Source organism: Eptesicus fuscus, chromosome 22 (assembly GCF_027574615.1).
Source record: "Eptesicus fuscus isolate TK198812 chromosome 22, DD_ASM_mEF_20220401, whole genome shotgun sequence".
Classification (NCBI taxonomy): Eukaryota; Metazoa; Chordata; class Mammalia; order Chiroptera; family Vespertilionidae; genus Eptesicus; species Eptesicus fuscus.
The window spans coordinates 17967150-17983904 of NC_072494.1; the positions used below are offsets into that span (position 1 = coordinate 17967150).

The 16755-nt window shown below is 42.6% G+C and overlaps 1 protein-coding gene and 1 long non-coding RNA gene across 2 annotated transcripts in view; one reads left to right on the top strand and one right to left on the bottom strand.

Annotated features, from left to right (window-relative positions):
- Nucleotides 1-16755, bottom strand: part of LOC129147898 (uncharacterized) — a 50858-nt gene that overhangs the window by 11790 nt on the left and 22313 nt on the right. The window lies entirely within an intron of this gene.
- The window catches only part of LOC103289957 (flavin-containing monooxygenase 1), a 29027-nt gene that overhangs the window by 2005 nt on the left and 10267 nt on the right, over nucleotides 1-16755 (top strand). Inside the window, exons 2-6 of the mRNA XM_008145841.3 lie at nucleotides 4775-4912; nucleotides 7012-7200; nucleotides 9771-9933; nucleotides 12343-12485; nucleotides 15776-15975. Of these exons, the coding sequence (XP_008144063.2) occupies nucleotides 4781-4912; nucleotides 7012-7200; nucleotides 9771-9933; nucleotides 12343-12485; nucleotides 15776-15975 (827 nt within the window). The 5' untranslated portion in view covers nucleotides 4775-4780. The remainder of the gene's footprint in view (nucleotides 1-4774; nucleotides 4913-7011; nucleotides 7201-9770; nucleotides 9934-12342; nucleotides 12486-15775; nucleotides 15976-16755) is intronic.

The following is a 16755-nucleotide window of genomic DNA, read 5'->3' on the forward strand; positions in this document are numbered from 1 at the left end:
TGAAGAAGTGGTTCTAACGCCGAGCCACACTCAAGGGGCCAAAGAGCCGCATGTGGCTCGTGAGCCGCAGTTTGCCCACCACTGGCCTAGAACAATGCACTGGCAATCTCTCTCTGCTGAAACTTCTTCCTTAAAGTCCACTGAAATATCAGCATTTAAATACAAGTTTGTTTTTTCATTGCTCCTGTCAGCAAATTCTTTTGAAAAATAATTGCACATAGTGTATATACTTAGTTCTTGATGAAAAACTGATTACTAATTCTTAAAGGTTATTTACAAGCCATTATTTTATTAATAATAATAATGTATCAACCCTTTCTAGCAAGAGTAGTAAATCCAGGCTACCCCCTATTTCTGTATATAAAGTGTTATTGGAGCACAGCCACAGCTATTCATTTATTATCTGTGGCTGCTTTCAAGCTATAATGGCAGAGTCGAGTAGTTGCAACAGAAAAAGTATGGCACACAAAGCCTAAAATATTTACTATCTGACCCTTTGCAGAAAAAGTTCGCCAATCCCTGTTTTGTGATGTGCCAAACATTGTCCTAATTGTCATAGCATCATCATCATTACCAGTACACAGTAACTATGGATACCATCCTTCTTCTAGTGGAAGAGATTGAGAAACAATGGCCAGATTAATGCTGAACCAATGGAGGAAAATAGCTCTATTAGGGACAAAATTGTTATTAAATTTGTATCCTTGAAAATTTTAGAAAGAGGATGATCTCGTGAAATCTTTCCAAATATTCTGGTACCTTTTCAAAATAAATAATAAGTAAGACTCATCCAATCTCTTATTTTGTCTCCATACATCCTGAAACGTGAAACTATCCCAAACAAACGGTCTGGGATAGCTTGTTCCAAACTATGACCCATAAACTACCTGCATTAGAACAGCTCAGGGAGCTTACAGAAGGGCAGGTTCCTGGATTTAAATGTAAAGGTAATTCAAACCAGCTGAATTGGAATTTCAGATGGAATCTCCAGTCTTGATAAGCTCCCTAGAAGATGTTTGGGCACATTAAATTTAGGAACCATTCATTTGAGTTCTCTCTAAAAAAATAAAGCTGCTTTTAGAGATTAGCCCATGACCTTTTCCGTACATCAGGGCCAAATTCCTCCTGAGGTTCAGCCCTGGTGCCTCTTGCTATAGTTCACGATGTTAGCTGGTTATCACCCTCTTCCCAAATCTCTCCCTGTGATGGTCCCCTTACTAGCCTTTCACTTTAATTTTTCTCCATATGATATCTCCTTGATTTTCCTATCTAAACCCAAACATATCACATTTGTTCTTTACAGAAAAATAAAGATATTTTTCAAATAAAACTCTTGAACCATGATTTGTGACAAATTTTCAGATAAAGAACATTTCTAACACTTAGCCCAGACAGAATCCAGCATTCACGTTATAATGAGGATGGCAAAGGTAGATTCTTCCTGCTCACTGGTCTTTCATCCTGAAAGCTGCTGTTGCTGACCCCCACCCCCCAGTGCAGAGCTGCTGGCTGTTTCCCAGGAGGCAGATGTTTACATAGAATGTAACTGCCTTAGGAGATCACAAATCCATGAGGCATAAAATAAAATTTAAAAAGGCTCCTGGCCCTGGCCAGTGTGGCTCAGTTGGTTGAGCATCGTCTCTTGCACCAAAAGGTTGCTGGTTCAATTCCCCATCAGGCCACATGCCTGGGTTGTGGGCTTGATCCCCAGTTGGGGGCATGCAGAAGGCAGCTGGTTGATGCTTCTCTCTCTCTCTCTCCCTTTCTCTCACTCTAAAAATCAATGAAAACATTTTTAAAAGGCTCCTGAGATAAGATTCCACTTAGTCCAAGTCATATGCCACAATGATATTAAACATGCAAGGGTTTTATTAAGGAAAATGCCTTAATAATGAGGGAAAATAGAGAGAGTGCAGGCAGACGCTGGAAGAGTCATCAGACAGCAATGCATGACCTGAGTGAAGGAGAGAGGAAAGAAGCATTAAGTAGAAATACCCTAGTTGAGGCTGTGTAGTCTGAGGAAGTTGCAACAGAGTCCTCACGCCACCAGAGAAGTCCTGACTCTCCTATGAATGGTCTGCTTCAGTCCCTCTGCCACATCAATTACTGCTGGAAGGAGCTCATACGAAAAGGGGCCATAGCACCAGCACAGCAATGTACTTGAGTGCAGCAGCTCAAGCCTTGGTCAAGTAGTATCCTGTGATGAGACATCCATGAAGCACGTTCTCATGGCTCCCACTGGTTCATAACATCATTTTTGTATTTTTTTAATTCATTGATTTGTAGCCTTTAAATTAATTTACCTAGTTAGTTACCTGCTGTGGCTGTCATTCACAGCCAACTCTAAGACCCGCCCCCCCCTACAAAACAGAAATTAAGTTAGGGTGCCATCGCGGCATCTGCACATGTTCATGAATTCTCATGTTTACTTCTGCAAATATGGGAACAAGTCAAATGAGACCTTGGTGACCCACCAACCAGATTTGAAGCAAAAAAAAAAAATTTTTTTTAAGAAAAAAGAAAGAACTCTTAATGGTGACTTTGAAACCTATTTTGTGCTCTCCCTTTTTTCTTTTTCTCTCTTTCCCTTTCTGTCATCATCATTCTTATATTTCCCTATTCATTTCCTTCACTTGCTAAAAGACAACTTTTAGCTATAAATTTTTAGTTTTCCCCAATGGCTTTGATTCCAAATATTCTGTCACTTTGTCTCTCTAAATAGACCCAAAATTGCCAAGGCAGATATCCACAAAAATATCAAATCAAGGAAAGCCTCCTGAAGATGTGAAAATAACCTGGCAACATCTCTTGGGGGCCTACCATGTCCCAGGACTGTGCTAAATGCTTTTCATACATCAGTTGATTCATTCTTACAACAGGTTCTACTTCTAGCTTCATTTTCTGGAGAAGGAACCTGAGACGGAAAAACAACGTGTGTGCCTAAACTCACACTGCTGGTAATTAGCCAGCACTGAACTTCAAGCCTGGGTCTCTGGCTTGGCAGCTTCCCTGCTGTCCCTTGAAAAGCCACAGGGAGATCTACTGCTCCAGATGGCTGGCTGCATCTGGTCCAGGCTGAGTTACAGTGGTGGCCTGGGGAGGTGCTTTTTATTTTTAATCCTCACCTGAGGATATGTTTTTGTAATGATTTTAGAGAGGAAGGGAGAAAGAGAGAAAAACATCAATGTGAGAGAGAAACATCTATAAGTTGCTTCCCATCTGCACCCTGACCAGGGATCAAATCCCCAACCTACATATGTGCCCTGACCAGGAATCGAACCCACAACTATTTGGGTGCATGGGTTGATGCTCCAACCAACTGTGCCATCCAGCATGGTGGGAGAGGCTTTTTATTTATTATAAATTTGGTAGGAGGTCATTTTGAAGGAGGATTCTCCGACCCAGGATATTAGCTCCTGGGGTGAAGCGGGGAGGGATAATTTTCCTTCCTACCTTTTTAAATTCTGCTGGCTGGGCTAATAATCAAATTAACATGAGACAGATTAACAAAAGAAAAATGTCTAAATTTATTACATATGTACATATGGGGTTCCATAAGAATATGAGACCACAGGACAGATCAGGCAGTTGAGGCTTAAAAGCCATCTTGAGCTAAGGAGAAGGGGTTGTGGGTTGTGGTTTGGGACTTCAAAGGGCAGGAAGGCAATTCTCATAGAGACAGAAAAGCAAATGTTTGCTGGGCCATCTTTAACAACAGGACACAGAGAGGACTTTGATCAAAGGACCCGTGCACACACCAGTTCATATTACACTTACCTATGATGACATCTTTTCCCAGAACAGGTCCTCTATCTAGCTTCTTTTTAAGCAGTTAGAGGGAAAGTCAAAGGTTTTTCCCGAGTCTTTCCTTTCTTAAAAATAACCCACTTAAAATAATCAGCATCCCAAAGAGGCATATTTTGGGGTAGCAAACTCTGCTGTCCTTCATTCCAAAAAAACATTTGCTCAATTATTCTTTTTCATTGAAAAGGATATATATATATATATATATATATATATATATATATATATATGAATTCATTCATTTAGGATATCAACCTCTCGGCAAGTATTTATGCAACAACTATTACAGACCAAATGTGCTGTTAGGAACTGTGAGAAAACAAGAAACAAGTCAAGAAAATGCCCAGCTTTGGGGAAACATACATTCTTATGCAGAGAGACTAATAGGTAGAAAGTGAATCAACACTATAATGCAGTCCCCTCTTGTAGAGTCAGGTGAGTGGCAAGCTCACCAGGGAGTCAAGGTAATGGATGCCTCCACAGACCATCTCTGGCCATTACTCTCATGCTCCCGGTCTCTGGAGTCCACCACCTCCCCTCCTCTGCCTGTTGGAATTCTATATATCCACAGTGTCTTGACTCCTAGTCCCAACTCCACTCCACCAGCTGTTGTGTGGCCTCATGTCATATCACTACACTTATCTGAGTTTTAGTTTCATGTTTATAAAATATATATATATGTTCAACAAGATGATCCGTGCCTGCTCTGACAGCATTTACAGTCCCAACGACGACTATACTAACATTTGGCACTAAGTCTGAGTGTGGGGAAGGGGGGAAAGGGTCAAACCAGTGACCTGACCATCTCTCCTCACATTCACAAACACTGGAGACCAGTTGCAGATCATTCAACAGGAACAAATCCCTTAATTGCCCAAAACTGTTTTTCTCGTTTGCTAGAGCAGCCAAGAATGGGGTGGGGCTTCCACCTATGAAAAGTAAAAAGCTCTGCCGCATTTTCCCCACACAGGAGAACATGGCCAAGAGGGTTGCAATTGTGGGAGCCGGGGTCAGTGGCCTGGCCTCCATCAAGTGCTGCCTGGAGGAAGGTCTGGAGCCCACCTGCTTTGAGAGGAGCGATGACCTTGGGGGCCTGTGGAGATTCACAGTAAGTGGGGTTTCAACCACTTTGTTGTGTCTATTTAGAAAAGGACTTGACCGATGCAAAAAGAGATTGAATTTCTTCCACAAGGGCCAGCTGCTCTGGGGAGGGACTAGGAATATCTGATGAACCAGGAAGGGCCACTGAAGAAAAAAGTAGGGCACAGCCTGAGCCTAAGTGGAAGGTGTCAGCCCCCTTACAAACTTTATCCAGAGCCAAGAGGGAGAAAAATGCCCCTGAAGGGCTGCAGAAGAGGTTGAAGTGGCTGGGACGGGCCAGGAGAGCCCAGGACGGGGGAGCAGGAGCAGAACCAGGGGGCTGAGGCAAGACCAGAGACGGCAGTGTTTGTGGCAAAGGTATGAACACAGCGCAGGAAGTGCAGCCTCTGCCTGCAAGACTGAGCTGCATGTGCCTGCTTCTTTTTCTCGCCCTGCTCCATCTGAAATTAAACAGCACAGGGCTCAGTGTACAATGGGTTCTATCCTCAAGGTCCTGCTTTCCAGGCAACCTCAGTCCATGCCAAGAAAAATCAGAAGTCAAGAATGCGGGTTTGGAGACTTTTTTGTTCCCCGAGCAAAAGAAATATTCTCAAATCTCAGCAGGGCTACGGTCTGGACTGGAGACGGGGTTGAGATGAGGAAGGAGGACAGGGGACTATAAAGCCCATCAGTGACTGGTTTGGGGTCCAGGGAGTTATAGAGGCCCTGCTGAAAGCACGTGAAACCCTATAAGCTCCATGGCTCAGCCTGGGAAATATTAGCATTAGATCTCCACAAACCTCCAATTTTCCCTCCTTCTCAGGAGGGCAAGAACATTTCCCCTGAGCCTGAAATGTGCTGTGGAGGAATAGTGAAAGGGAGCAAGGTGTCATGTATCCCGGCCTCAGAGTCCCTGAAATAGAACATTCCTATATTACAGAGGGAAGTATTTGGAACTGGAATAAAGTAATTGTTTTCAAACTCAGTGAGCAAAGCTCCAGAGAGGCCAAGGTTGCATAGGCCAGCTGGGCTCACATAGAGAAGAACTGTGTATCTTGAAATGTGTCCAACCACTTAACTGACCATCATTGCATACAGACCTCCGAAAGGGAACTGATGAAAGAACACAGCTGTTCCCACGATTCAAACTGCTTATGTTCCAATAGGATAGCAGAAATCCAATACTCAGGCCATTGTAAACCCCGCCCCTGCTGCCCCATGTCCATTGAAGACACTGTTAATCAAGCTTGATACCCCTCCTCTGATGAGCCTCAGAATCCTTCTTAACACAGCACTCCAGAGAAGCACTACTAATCCATCAGAGTGGGGACTGAAACTGCCCACTTAAGGGCACTTCTAATAGTGTTTCACCATACACACGGTTGTCAAACCTGGAAACCTTTTAATTGCTTCCTCTCCAAAGTCCTAAATCCCATAAATTGCACCTTACTGCTGCTTATCAATCCCACCTATCTTGGTTTCAACTATCATGGCCTCTGCTCAGGCTCTCATTAGCAAGCACATGGATTTGTATCTTAGGCTCTTAATTAGCCTCCTTCCTTTCCAGATCCCTCTAATTCACCTTTTATAGAACCAGAATTATCTTTCCAAATTCCACATTCAAACATTAGGAAGACTGCCACAACCTTCCTATAGAATCCAAATTCCTTAACTTTAGATATGAAATCTTTCATAATCTGAACCCCGCTTCTCCATAATCAACAACACCCCATGAAACCAAAGAACCTAGGAATTGCCCATCATTCAGATACTACTTCCTGGCTTCCATCTATTTCCATATTCTCCTTTACTTTGCTGTGATACTGTGTGAATCTGGACAGGTGAGTTCATCCCAGGTTTATTTGTTAGCATGTGATGAGTGAAATTATAATTCTGACCATGAAATTCATATTCATGATCAGAATTATAATTTCAGGGGATCCAATGTTCATCATTTCTGAAGGGCAAGATAGCAAATCCCACTAGGAGGTGACAGGTGGCATATATTGTCTGGATCACCTTAATATTGGTCACTGTGTAGTTGTCTAAGAATTAGCATCCATTTCATGGGTGTGCCCTCACATGCACAAACACATCCATGCTCATGTGCACGCACTGTCCGTACAGGAACATGTTGAAGAAGGCAGAGCCAGCCTCTACAAGTCCGTGGTTTCCAACAGCTGCAAAGAGATGTCCTGTTACCCAGACTTTCCATTTCCAGAAGATTATCCAAACTATGTGCCCAATTCTCAATTCCTGGAATATCTCAAAATGTATGCAAACCAGTTCAACCTTGTGAAATGCATTCAATTCAAGGTAAGACACAGCATCAATCAATAGTCAGGAAGTACTTTTTAGCCTGTTTTTTGTGCTCTCTCTGTAGCCTAGACTTGGAAAATGAACTGACAAGACTGATGTGACCTGGCTAGATTCCTTTTTCCCTTGTACTTAACCACATCCCAAATGAATCTGACGTTAGAGGTAGCTACTTTGTATAAAGATTCATATGCATTACATCTTTATTTGTAATACTTATATACAAATATCCTAAGGGGCCTTAAATATATCTAACTATATTTTCATTTGGGCCAATTGCCTGCACAGAGAGAAACTGAGAACTATCGGTGCCTGTGTACTCTCTTCTTTACTATCCTTTGATCGGGATTGGCATGTACAATGGCCCATACACATATCCTTGAGAATAGAAAAATCCTAATAAAAGAGTAATATGCAAATTAACCATCACTCCACTACACCCACCAGCCAATTAGGAGCAAGTATGCAAATTAGACCAACCAAGATGGCTGCGGCCAGAGAGAGAGCAGGAGGGAGGCTAGGGTTTCCTTGGTGATGGAGGAAGCCAAGCTTTCCGCACACCCTGGCCAGCCTAGGCCTCCACTCAAGGCTACAAAGTTTCAATTATAGAAGATAAATAAATCCCAACAAAAATGGCGGCAGCCACGGAGTTGGAGAGAGCAGGAGGCTTTAGTTGCCCCCAGCGATCAAGGAAGCCAAGCTTTCTGCACACCCTGGCCAGCCCAGGCCTCCACTCCAGGCTACAAAGTTTCAATTATAGAAGATAAACAAATCCCAACAGAAATGGCTGCCGCCACAGAGCGAGCAGAAGGCTTGGCTCCGCTCCAGGCTACAAAGTTTCAATTGTAGAAGATAAATAAATCCCAGATACCAGGGCCTCCACTTGGGTTGCTGGGGGACATGGCCAGCCTGCAAACCACTATAGGCCCCTCGCCCAGGCTGCCCTACGCCCCAAGGGAACCCTCACCCTGATCCGGGACACCCTTCAGGGCAAACCAGCTGGCCCCCATCCATGCACCAGGCCTCTATCCTATCTAATAAAAGAGTAATATGCAGATTGACCATCACTCCAACACACAAGATGGCTGCCCCATGTGGTCAAAGATAACTGCCCCCATGTGGACACAAGATGGCCACCACAAGATGGCCATCAGGGGAGGGCAGTTGGGAGGGACCAGGCCTGCAAGGGAGGGCAGTTGTGGGCGATCAGACCAGCAGGGGAGGGCAGTTGGGGGCGATCAAGACTGCAGGAGAGGGCAGTTAGAGGTGACCAGGCCTGCAGAGAAGGGCAGTTGGGGGGGACCCAGGCCTTCAGGGGAGAGCAGTTCGGGGGGACCAGGCCTGCAGGGGAGGGCAGTTAGAGGTGACCAGGCCAGCAGGGAAGGGCAGTTAGGGGTGACCAGGCCTGCAGGGGAGGGCAGTTAGGGGCAAACAGGCTGGCAGGGGAGCAGTTAAGCATCAATCAGGCTAGCAGGGCAGTAGTTAGGGGTGATCAGGCTGGCAGGCAGAAGCAGTTAGGGGCAATCAGGAAGGAAGGTAGGCGAGCAGTTGGGAGCCAGCAGTCCTGGATTGTGAGAGGGATGTCCACCTGCCCGTTGAGGCCCGATCCCACCAGTGGGCTCGGGCCTCAACAGGCAGTCGGACATCCCTCAAGGGGTCCCAGATTGGAGAGGGTGCAGGCTGGGCTGAGGGACACCGCCCCTTCCCCCCCCCCCCCCCCCGTGCACGAATTTCGTGCACCAGGCCTCTAGTCTTTAAATATTCTTCTTCTTATTGGCCCTACTCATCTCCCTTCCCATTTTGGAGGACAGAGAGGGAGGAAGGTAGAAGGACATGAATAAGTGACTATATCATCTTTCTCTTTCTTGTCTCTTTTTTCATTCCTCTCCAAAAAAAAAAAAATGAAAATCCATGTGTTTCCCTTTTCCTGTTTCCCTCCCTATTGAAGATGGGTATGTTGAGGAATCCATAAGGAACTACACAGAGAAAGCAACATAAATGGGAAGATTGATGAAAGCAAGTAACAAAAAATATTTACATTCACAACCTTTAAAGTACTCCTGCTCAAAACAAACTCGAAGACATATCTCCACCTCCATGTTCACTGCAGCATTATTTACAGTGGCCAAGACATGGAAACAACCTAAGAGTCCCCTGATGGATGAATGGATAAAGAGAATGTGTGTGTGTGTGTGTGTGTGTGTGTGTGTGTGTCTGTGTGTGTCTTTGTGTGTGTGTGTATGAATGTCGTTCAGCCATTTTTTGAAAAATAGAAAGAAACCCTGCCATTTGCAACAACATGGATAGACCTTGAGGGTATTATGCTAAGTGAAATAAATCAGAGTAAGACAAATATTATATGATCTTACTTAAATATGGAATCTAAAAATCTGAACTCATAGAAACAGAGAATGGGTTGGTAGTTGCCAGAGGTAGCCCAATTCAATTTATAGGGTTATGCTTACTAATTATGTAGAATCTGTGCTCTAGAATGTGTGAAATGTCAACTGGCACATCAGCCTTACTGGAACCTTGACAACTATTTAGCACATCTGTGATTCCTTCTTCAGACTGAAGTTTGCAGGGTAACTAAACGTCCAGATTTTACTGTCACCGGCCAATGGGAGGTGGTCACCCTGCATGAAGGGAAGCAAGAGTCAGCCATCTTTGATGCCATCATGGTCTGCACAGGTTTCCTCACTAACCCACATCTGCCACTGGACTCCTTTCCAGGTATAACATTTTCTGCAGTTGACCTTAATTTGTCTCATGGAGCTATCCTGATACTTGGTTTGTCTGGGAATGAATGCCTATGGCTCCTCCATTAAGTAGTTAAAGTTTTTAGGTAACAGGTCTTTTTCCTAGTCTGCAGTTCCTAACAAGTTTTTGGCTTTCATATGTTCCAAACAACCTATGAGTACTGAAGAATAGAATGAATAATTAACAAGCAGTTTTATGCTTCACTGAGGTTCAATGTCCCTCCTTAAGACATGGGATGCCTAGACAAGTTGGCAGACTAACCACATTGCCAAGTTGAGTTTAGAGGCCACCAAAACTCAATCAATGACTAAAGGAAAAAGCAGTTTGATTTTTGAGGAGTTTTTTTTTTTTTATTATATGAGTCATAGCAATTACCATGGCACTGGGTCACTTATCAACAGGAAGATGAGTCTTGGGAGGCAAGTGAAGACATCTTTTTCGGTCTTATGCAACTAAGATTCATGTTAATTGCCATCAAATATCAATTGGGTTACAATTCAGAGGGAATAGAAAATGCAATAGTTGGTTTATTTCCTCTGCAGTAAGTATTCAAAAAGTTAAAACTTTAGGAAATTTTTATCTAAATATGACCTGTAGTGATCTCAAGGTTCATCTTCCAATAAATTCACATGTTTCCACTGGTTCTCAGTCTGACCCCAGAGGTTACTCAAGTCAGGTCAGGTTAAGATAAAGCATATCCCAAAAACTGCCATAGAACAGAATCATTAAAGAAAAGCAACGTTCAGTCTTCTTCCCAATGCAGGAAACTGCTACATTATCCCTGAGAGAGGCTCCCCACCTCTGCTTGAACACATTCAACAATGGACTCTCACCACCCCACATGACAACCCAATTCTTCGTCAGTTGTTGCCTGCAGAGAAAATTACTGAGCAGTGAGTTACTCCAACTCCTAAGGAGTACCTATATAGGATCACTCCAAGAATCAAGTTCCATAGCATTGAGAGTGCATTGCATTTATTTACCACCTACAGTATATTGCACAAGGTGCTAAGAATGTAAAAATGAGTAAGAGACCATGCAGCCTGTACGGAAAGAGTGGATTTTTGTAGGAGTCCGATAGAGAAATGACAATCTACAAATAACCTGGAGTGAAAATAATACTCATTTTACAATAAACTCATATATATACCTTCAATGGTCCTGGATCTGCTCACCAGGTGTCACTCAAGTCAGATCAGATTAGGAGAAAGCATACTCTGAAAGTAACTGAGTCAATATACTCAGTTTGACTAGGACCGTGGTCGGCAAACTGCAGCTCGCGAGCCACATGCGGCTCTTTGGCCCCTTGAGTGTGGCTCTTCCACAAAATACCATGGCCTGGGCGAGTCTATTTTGAAGAAGTGGCATTAGAAGAAGTTTAAGTTTAAAAAATTTGGCTCTCAAAAGAAATTTCAATCGTGTACTGTTGATATTTGGCTCTGTTGACTAATGAGTTTGCCGACCACTGGACTAGGATAAGCTTGAAGCCCAGGAGATATAGATTCAATTAACAAGCTAAATTACCTTGGGCCTTGCACTTAACCTTCCTAACCCTTTGTTTCCTCACCGATAAGTTGAGGGACTCTTGTTCCTTGCTTGTGAAAATTCTATATAAATCAAATTTTATATATATTTGATGTTCTGTCAAATATAGGATGTTCTGTCAACCTTTACCTGGTAATGACTCCATACATTTTTCTTTATAAATCTTTTTGCCATGATATTTCAATTTAATAGTTAATTATCTAGTAAATAAAACTAGAGGCCTATTTAGTGAAATGAAGTACCTCCATTGAATAAATAGCTCACTAATTTCTGTAGCTCGCAAAGTCATGTATTCATATTTCAGATTTTCTTAAAATTGAGTACACTGTTATAAACAACCTAAATAATGTGTCTAAAGCAGTGGTTCTCAACCTTTCTAATGCCGCGACCCTTTAATACAGTTCCTCATGTTGTGGTGACCCCCAACCATAAAATTATTTTTGTTGCTACTTCATAACTGTAATTTTGCTACTGTTAATGAATCGTAATGTAAATATCTGTGTTTTCCGATGGTCTTAGGCGACCCTGCTAGCGGTTCTCAACCTGTGGGTCATGAACCACAGGTTGAGAACCGCTGCAGTAGAGCCTAAGACCATCGGAAAACACAGATATTTACATTACGATTCATTAACAGTAGCAAAATTACAGTTATGAAGTAGCAACGAAAATAATTTTATGGTTGGGGGTCACCACAACATGAGGAACTGTATTAAAGGGTCGCGGCATTAGAAAGGTTGAGAACCACTGGTCTAAAGGATGTCACTGATTGAACAATACTTATGTTTTACTCACTGATTCTGTAAAGTCTCTAGTTGACATCTTATTTTTTTTCTATAGGTATAAATACATTTGAAGGTCAATACTTTCATAGCCGACAGTATAAACATCCAGATATATTTAAGGACAAGAACGTTCTTGTGATTGGAGTGGGAAATTCTGGCACAGACATTGCTGTGGAGGCCAGCCATGTGGCAAAAAAGGTAAAGTTCTTTGGTTTTCTTAGTTTTAAATGTTTTTTATTTCAATTATGATTGCTATTGAACCCATCGATAATTTTTTTATTTCTTTATTTTTCAATTAGAGTTGACATGCAATATTATATTAGTTTCAGGTATACAACATAGTGAATAGATTTTATATAACTTATAAAGTATTCCCTCTGATAAGTCTAGTGCCCCTCTAGAGCCATACGTAGTTGTTACAATATTATTGACTATATTCCCTCTGCTGTACTTTACATCCCCACGACTATTTTTACAACAGCCAAGAAGGTATCATTCTCAATGTGATTTAATGAAGAACTTCATCTTAAGACACATGCCTCAGGCAAACAGTGTTGGACACCATGATAAATTATGAAAGGAATAAAAATGCCTAAAACACATATACAACATGAATTTTTAAAGTATTTTTTCCTAAACATTTATAAATTTTAACGCAAATTTCAGGTGGCATCTTTCCTCCAAAACCTACTCCTCAGACTTCCTATTTTTGTTGTTTTCCCAGTCATCCCATGAGAGCTACCAGAGGTGTCTGTTTCTTACCCAGTTCCATAGGTCAGACCTGTGGTTGGCAAACTGCGGCTCGCCAGCTACATGCGGCTCTTTGGCCCCTTAGTGCGGCTCTTCCACAAAATACCACGGCCTGGGCGAGTCTATTTTGAAGAAGTGGCATTAGAAGAAGTTTAAAAAATTTGGCTCTCAAAAGAAATTTCAATCGTTGTATTGTTGATATTTGGCTCTGTTGACTAATGAGTTTGCCGACCACTGGGTCAGACAATCCTGGCAGTTTCTCCTTGCTAAGCTCTCCCATTTGCTCCCACTTTTTGGATTACTTGTCACCACCATCATCAGATCCATACCACCTCACACTACAGCTGTGACATTGTCCTCCTAATAATAATTGTAGAAATAGTTAATATTTATTGGGGTTTACTCTGTGCCAAGTGCTTCACTAAGTGCATTGCCCCAACCAATCACTGAAGCAAGCCACTGATGCAGGTACTGTTAGTAACCTGACTACAGATAAAGAAATTGAGGCTCAGAGAGGTTAAGGAACCTGCCTAAGATCATAACCCTAGCAGGTGGTAGATCCAGTCTTCAAATCCAAGTATCTTTAATTCAAAGCCCCTGTCCCTAATTCTACCCTGCACCCACCCCGTCCTTCCCCCCAGATGCCCAACCACCAACAAATAAATCCTCTGAAAAGCCTGCTCTTGTTATGACACTGTTATGTTAAAAAATATTTAAAACTTCTAATAACTCCCCTATCTAAAATAATAGTAATAAATTGTAGATGTATTAGGTCTGTGTTGTAGGGTTCTCCATAATCGGGTCCAAATCTGCCATTTTAACTTGAATTCCACTCCCCCTACTTTCCTACACAACATCAACTATAGCCTGACAGGTGTATTCTGAGCCCTTTCCAATCCTGTGCCTCTGTTTCCCCCTTCAATCACATCACATACCCCTTTTGCAGTACCCTTTTCTCTTTCATTACCAATGACATGGACATTCCAAGCTATCTCACCCCAACACAAAGGGATCTCTCCCTAGTAAGAATTGATGTGATACTTCTAATATACACTCCTCAGTTAACACGTTTTAACTCTTACTATTGCTAATTACATTTATAGTATACATTTTCTTTCCCACTATGCTATAAACTCATTGAGAGCCATTTGGCCAACAAATACATATTAGTTGTTGGCTTCTGATGTGCTGAATGTTGCACCGGGCACTGGGGATACAATGAAGAACACAACAACAAGTTCCCCCTACCATGGAGCACGTCTTCGTAGGGAGAACAGATGCTGGTAACAAGTATAAATAACTAGATCAATGATTGCAAGAGTGAAAGTAGCCAAATTTTACATAAAGAAAAAGGACTGGGAGTTTATAACTTTGATATTCCCTTCTTAAACTTTCAAATAAAGGACTTGATGACTGATTTGTTGATTGATTGATTTGGAAAGACTTAGCAGTCTGGTGAAGTCATCCTGAAGAAAGAGAAAGGAGGTCCTGAAACAAAAATTAGCATAGTCTCATCCACTATGACCACCACATGTGGGAAGCAGATTATTGGGTCGATGTTTCTAATCACTTGGAAATTTCTTCAGTCAGAAAACATGTGTTGGCACACATCTAATCATTTCTGTATCAACCAAGAAACTCCCCTCCGTTTAAAACAAAATTCATATCTACCAACATGTCCTATCTGATTTTATATCACGACAAAGAGGCAGGTTCAGTACAAATATGTCCAATGTACAATTATTGATATACTCACAACTCTTTCTCTACATTTCCTGTATTGCATATACTGCTCCATTATAAGGCCAAACAGCACATATAATAAAAACACTGACACTGTAGTCTGGTTGTCATACCCCAGTTTGTTGAGGGGGGAAGCCATCTGTTAAATCAGTTTGTTTTGTATCTGCAGAGTAACAGATTGGTGGACTAAATTTTCTGAGTTTTAAACAGTTGTATAGACAACTTCTTATTGTGTATGTACCAAAAAAAAAAAACTATCAGCTTTGTGAATTCAGTCAGCTGGTAAATTTAGTCAATCTATAAATAAAAATAAAGTCCACCAAAACTAACTGTATTATTGAATTTTACTCCCAGTTCAAGCAATGGTTTCTGTTGAAATCTTTTCTAGACACCTTTTAATTGCTGCCACACCCTGTTCTTATTTTCTCCAATTATTATAATACTAGTGGCCTGGTGCACGATATTCGTGCACCTGGGAGGGGGGGTCCCCCAGCCTGGCCTGTGCCCTGTCACAGTGCAGGAGCCCCACAATCCATTGCCCCAAAGAGGTAGGCCCTGCACACCCATCCAGGGCTCCTCGATGGATTGCCCCAAAGAGGTAGGCCAGAGCTGGGGGAGGCCTGCAGACCCCTGGCGCAGGCACACAGGGAGGCCTCCGCCACGGCCCCGCCCCCGTCCCTGCCGCTGCAAGTCCCCTCCCACTCGTGCCTGCTGTGCATGCAGCCTGCTGATCGGTCATTATATGTGAGGGCGCCCCGACCAATTTGCATATTACCCTATTATTAGTATAGATGTCTTAAGGCATTTTAATACTCTAGGTACTCAAACCATTATCTTTAATTTTAGGAGCTGAGGGAGCCAAACTATCTTGTCAGGGATGTATTTTGAAGGTGGCAGACTTTTTTATGTCATTCAATGTATGAAACTTCTCAAATCTCTGACAGGCCAGCGCTGTTCACTTTGTCAGACTGAGTGACCTTTCTGATTGCTTCCAGGTGTTCCTTAGCACCACTGGAGGGGCATGGGTGATGAGCCGAGTCAGTGAGTCGGGGCTCCCATGGGACATGCTGTTCATGACTCGATTTCATAACATGTTGAGAAATTCTCTCCCAACTCCAGTTGTGACTTGGTGGATGTCAAGAAAGATAAACAGCTGGTTCAATCATGCAAACTACGGCTTAGCACCAGAAAATAGGTAAATATCATGTATCTGCAGAGGGCTATTAGGAGAAGAAGCCAGGTCCTTCTCCTGGCATATCCAAACCAGGAAATAGCATGACAACATGCCTGAATATGAAGGAAAATTTCATACATACTTCCTTGATCATAGTAGCTAACCGTTTTTGTGTTCTCGGTAAGTAAAATTATGAATTTTACCTTGTCAACAATCTTTAAAGTGAGTATTATTATAATCTCCCCTTCACTGTGGGTAAACTGAGGCTTAGAGAGGAAGTTCAGTCACTTGTCCAAGCTCATTTAGTAATTAAGTGAGCTCTGTGACCTTGACAAGTTACTTAAACCTCAACTACAGCAATCCTTCAACATTATCTTGTATTAGTTTCAGGTGTACAGCATAGTGGTTAGACCAGTGGTCGGCAAACTGCAGCTCACGAGCCACATGCGGCTCTTTGGCCCCTTGAGTGTGGCTCTTCCACAAAATACCATGTGCGGGCATGCACGTACAGTGTGATTGAAACTTCATAGCCCATGCGCAGAAGTTGGTTTTCAGCTCTCAAAAGAAATTTCAATCGTTGTACTGTTGATATTTGGCTCTGTTGACTAATGAGTTTGCCGACCACTGGGTTAGACAAACATACTTTACAAAGTGTTGTCCCTGATATTTCCAGTACCCATCTAGCACCATACACAGTTATTAAAATACTAGAGGCCTGGTGCACGAAATTCGTGTGGGGGGTGGGGGGTGTCCCTCAGCCCAGCCTGCACCCTCTCCAATCTGGGACCCCTCAAGGGATGT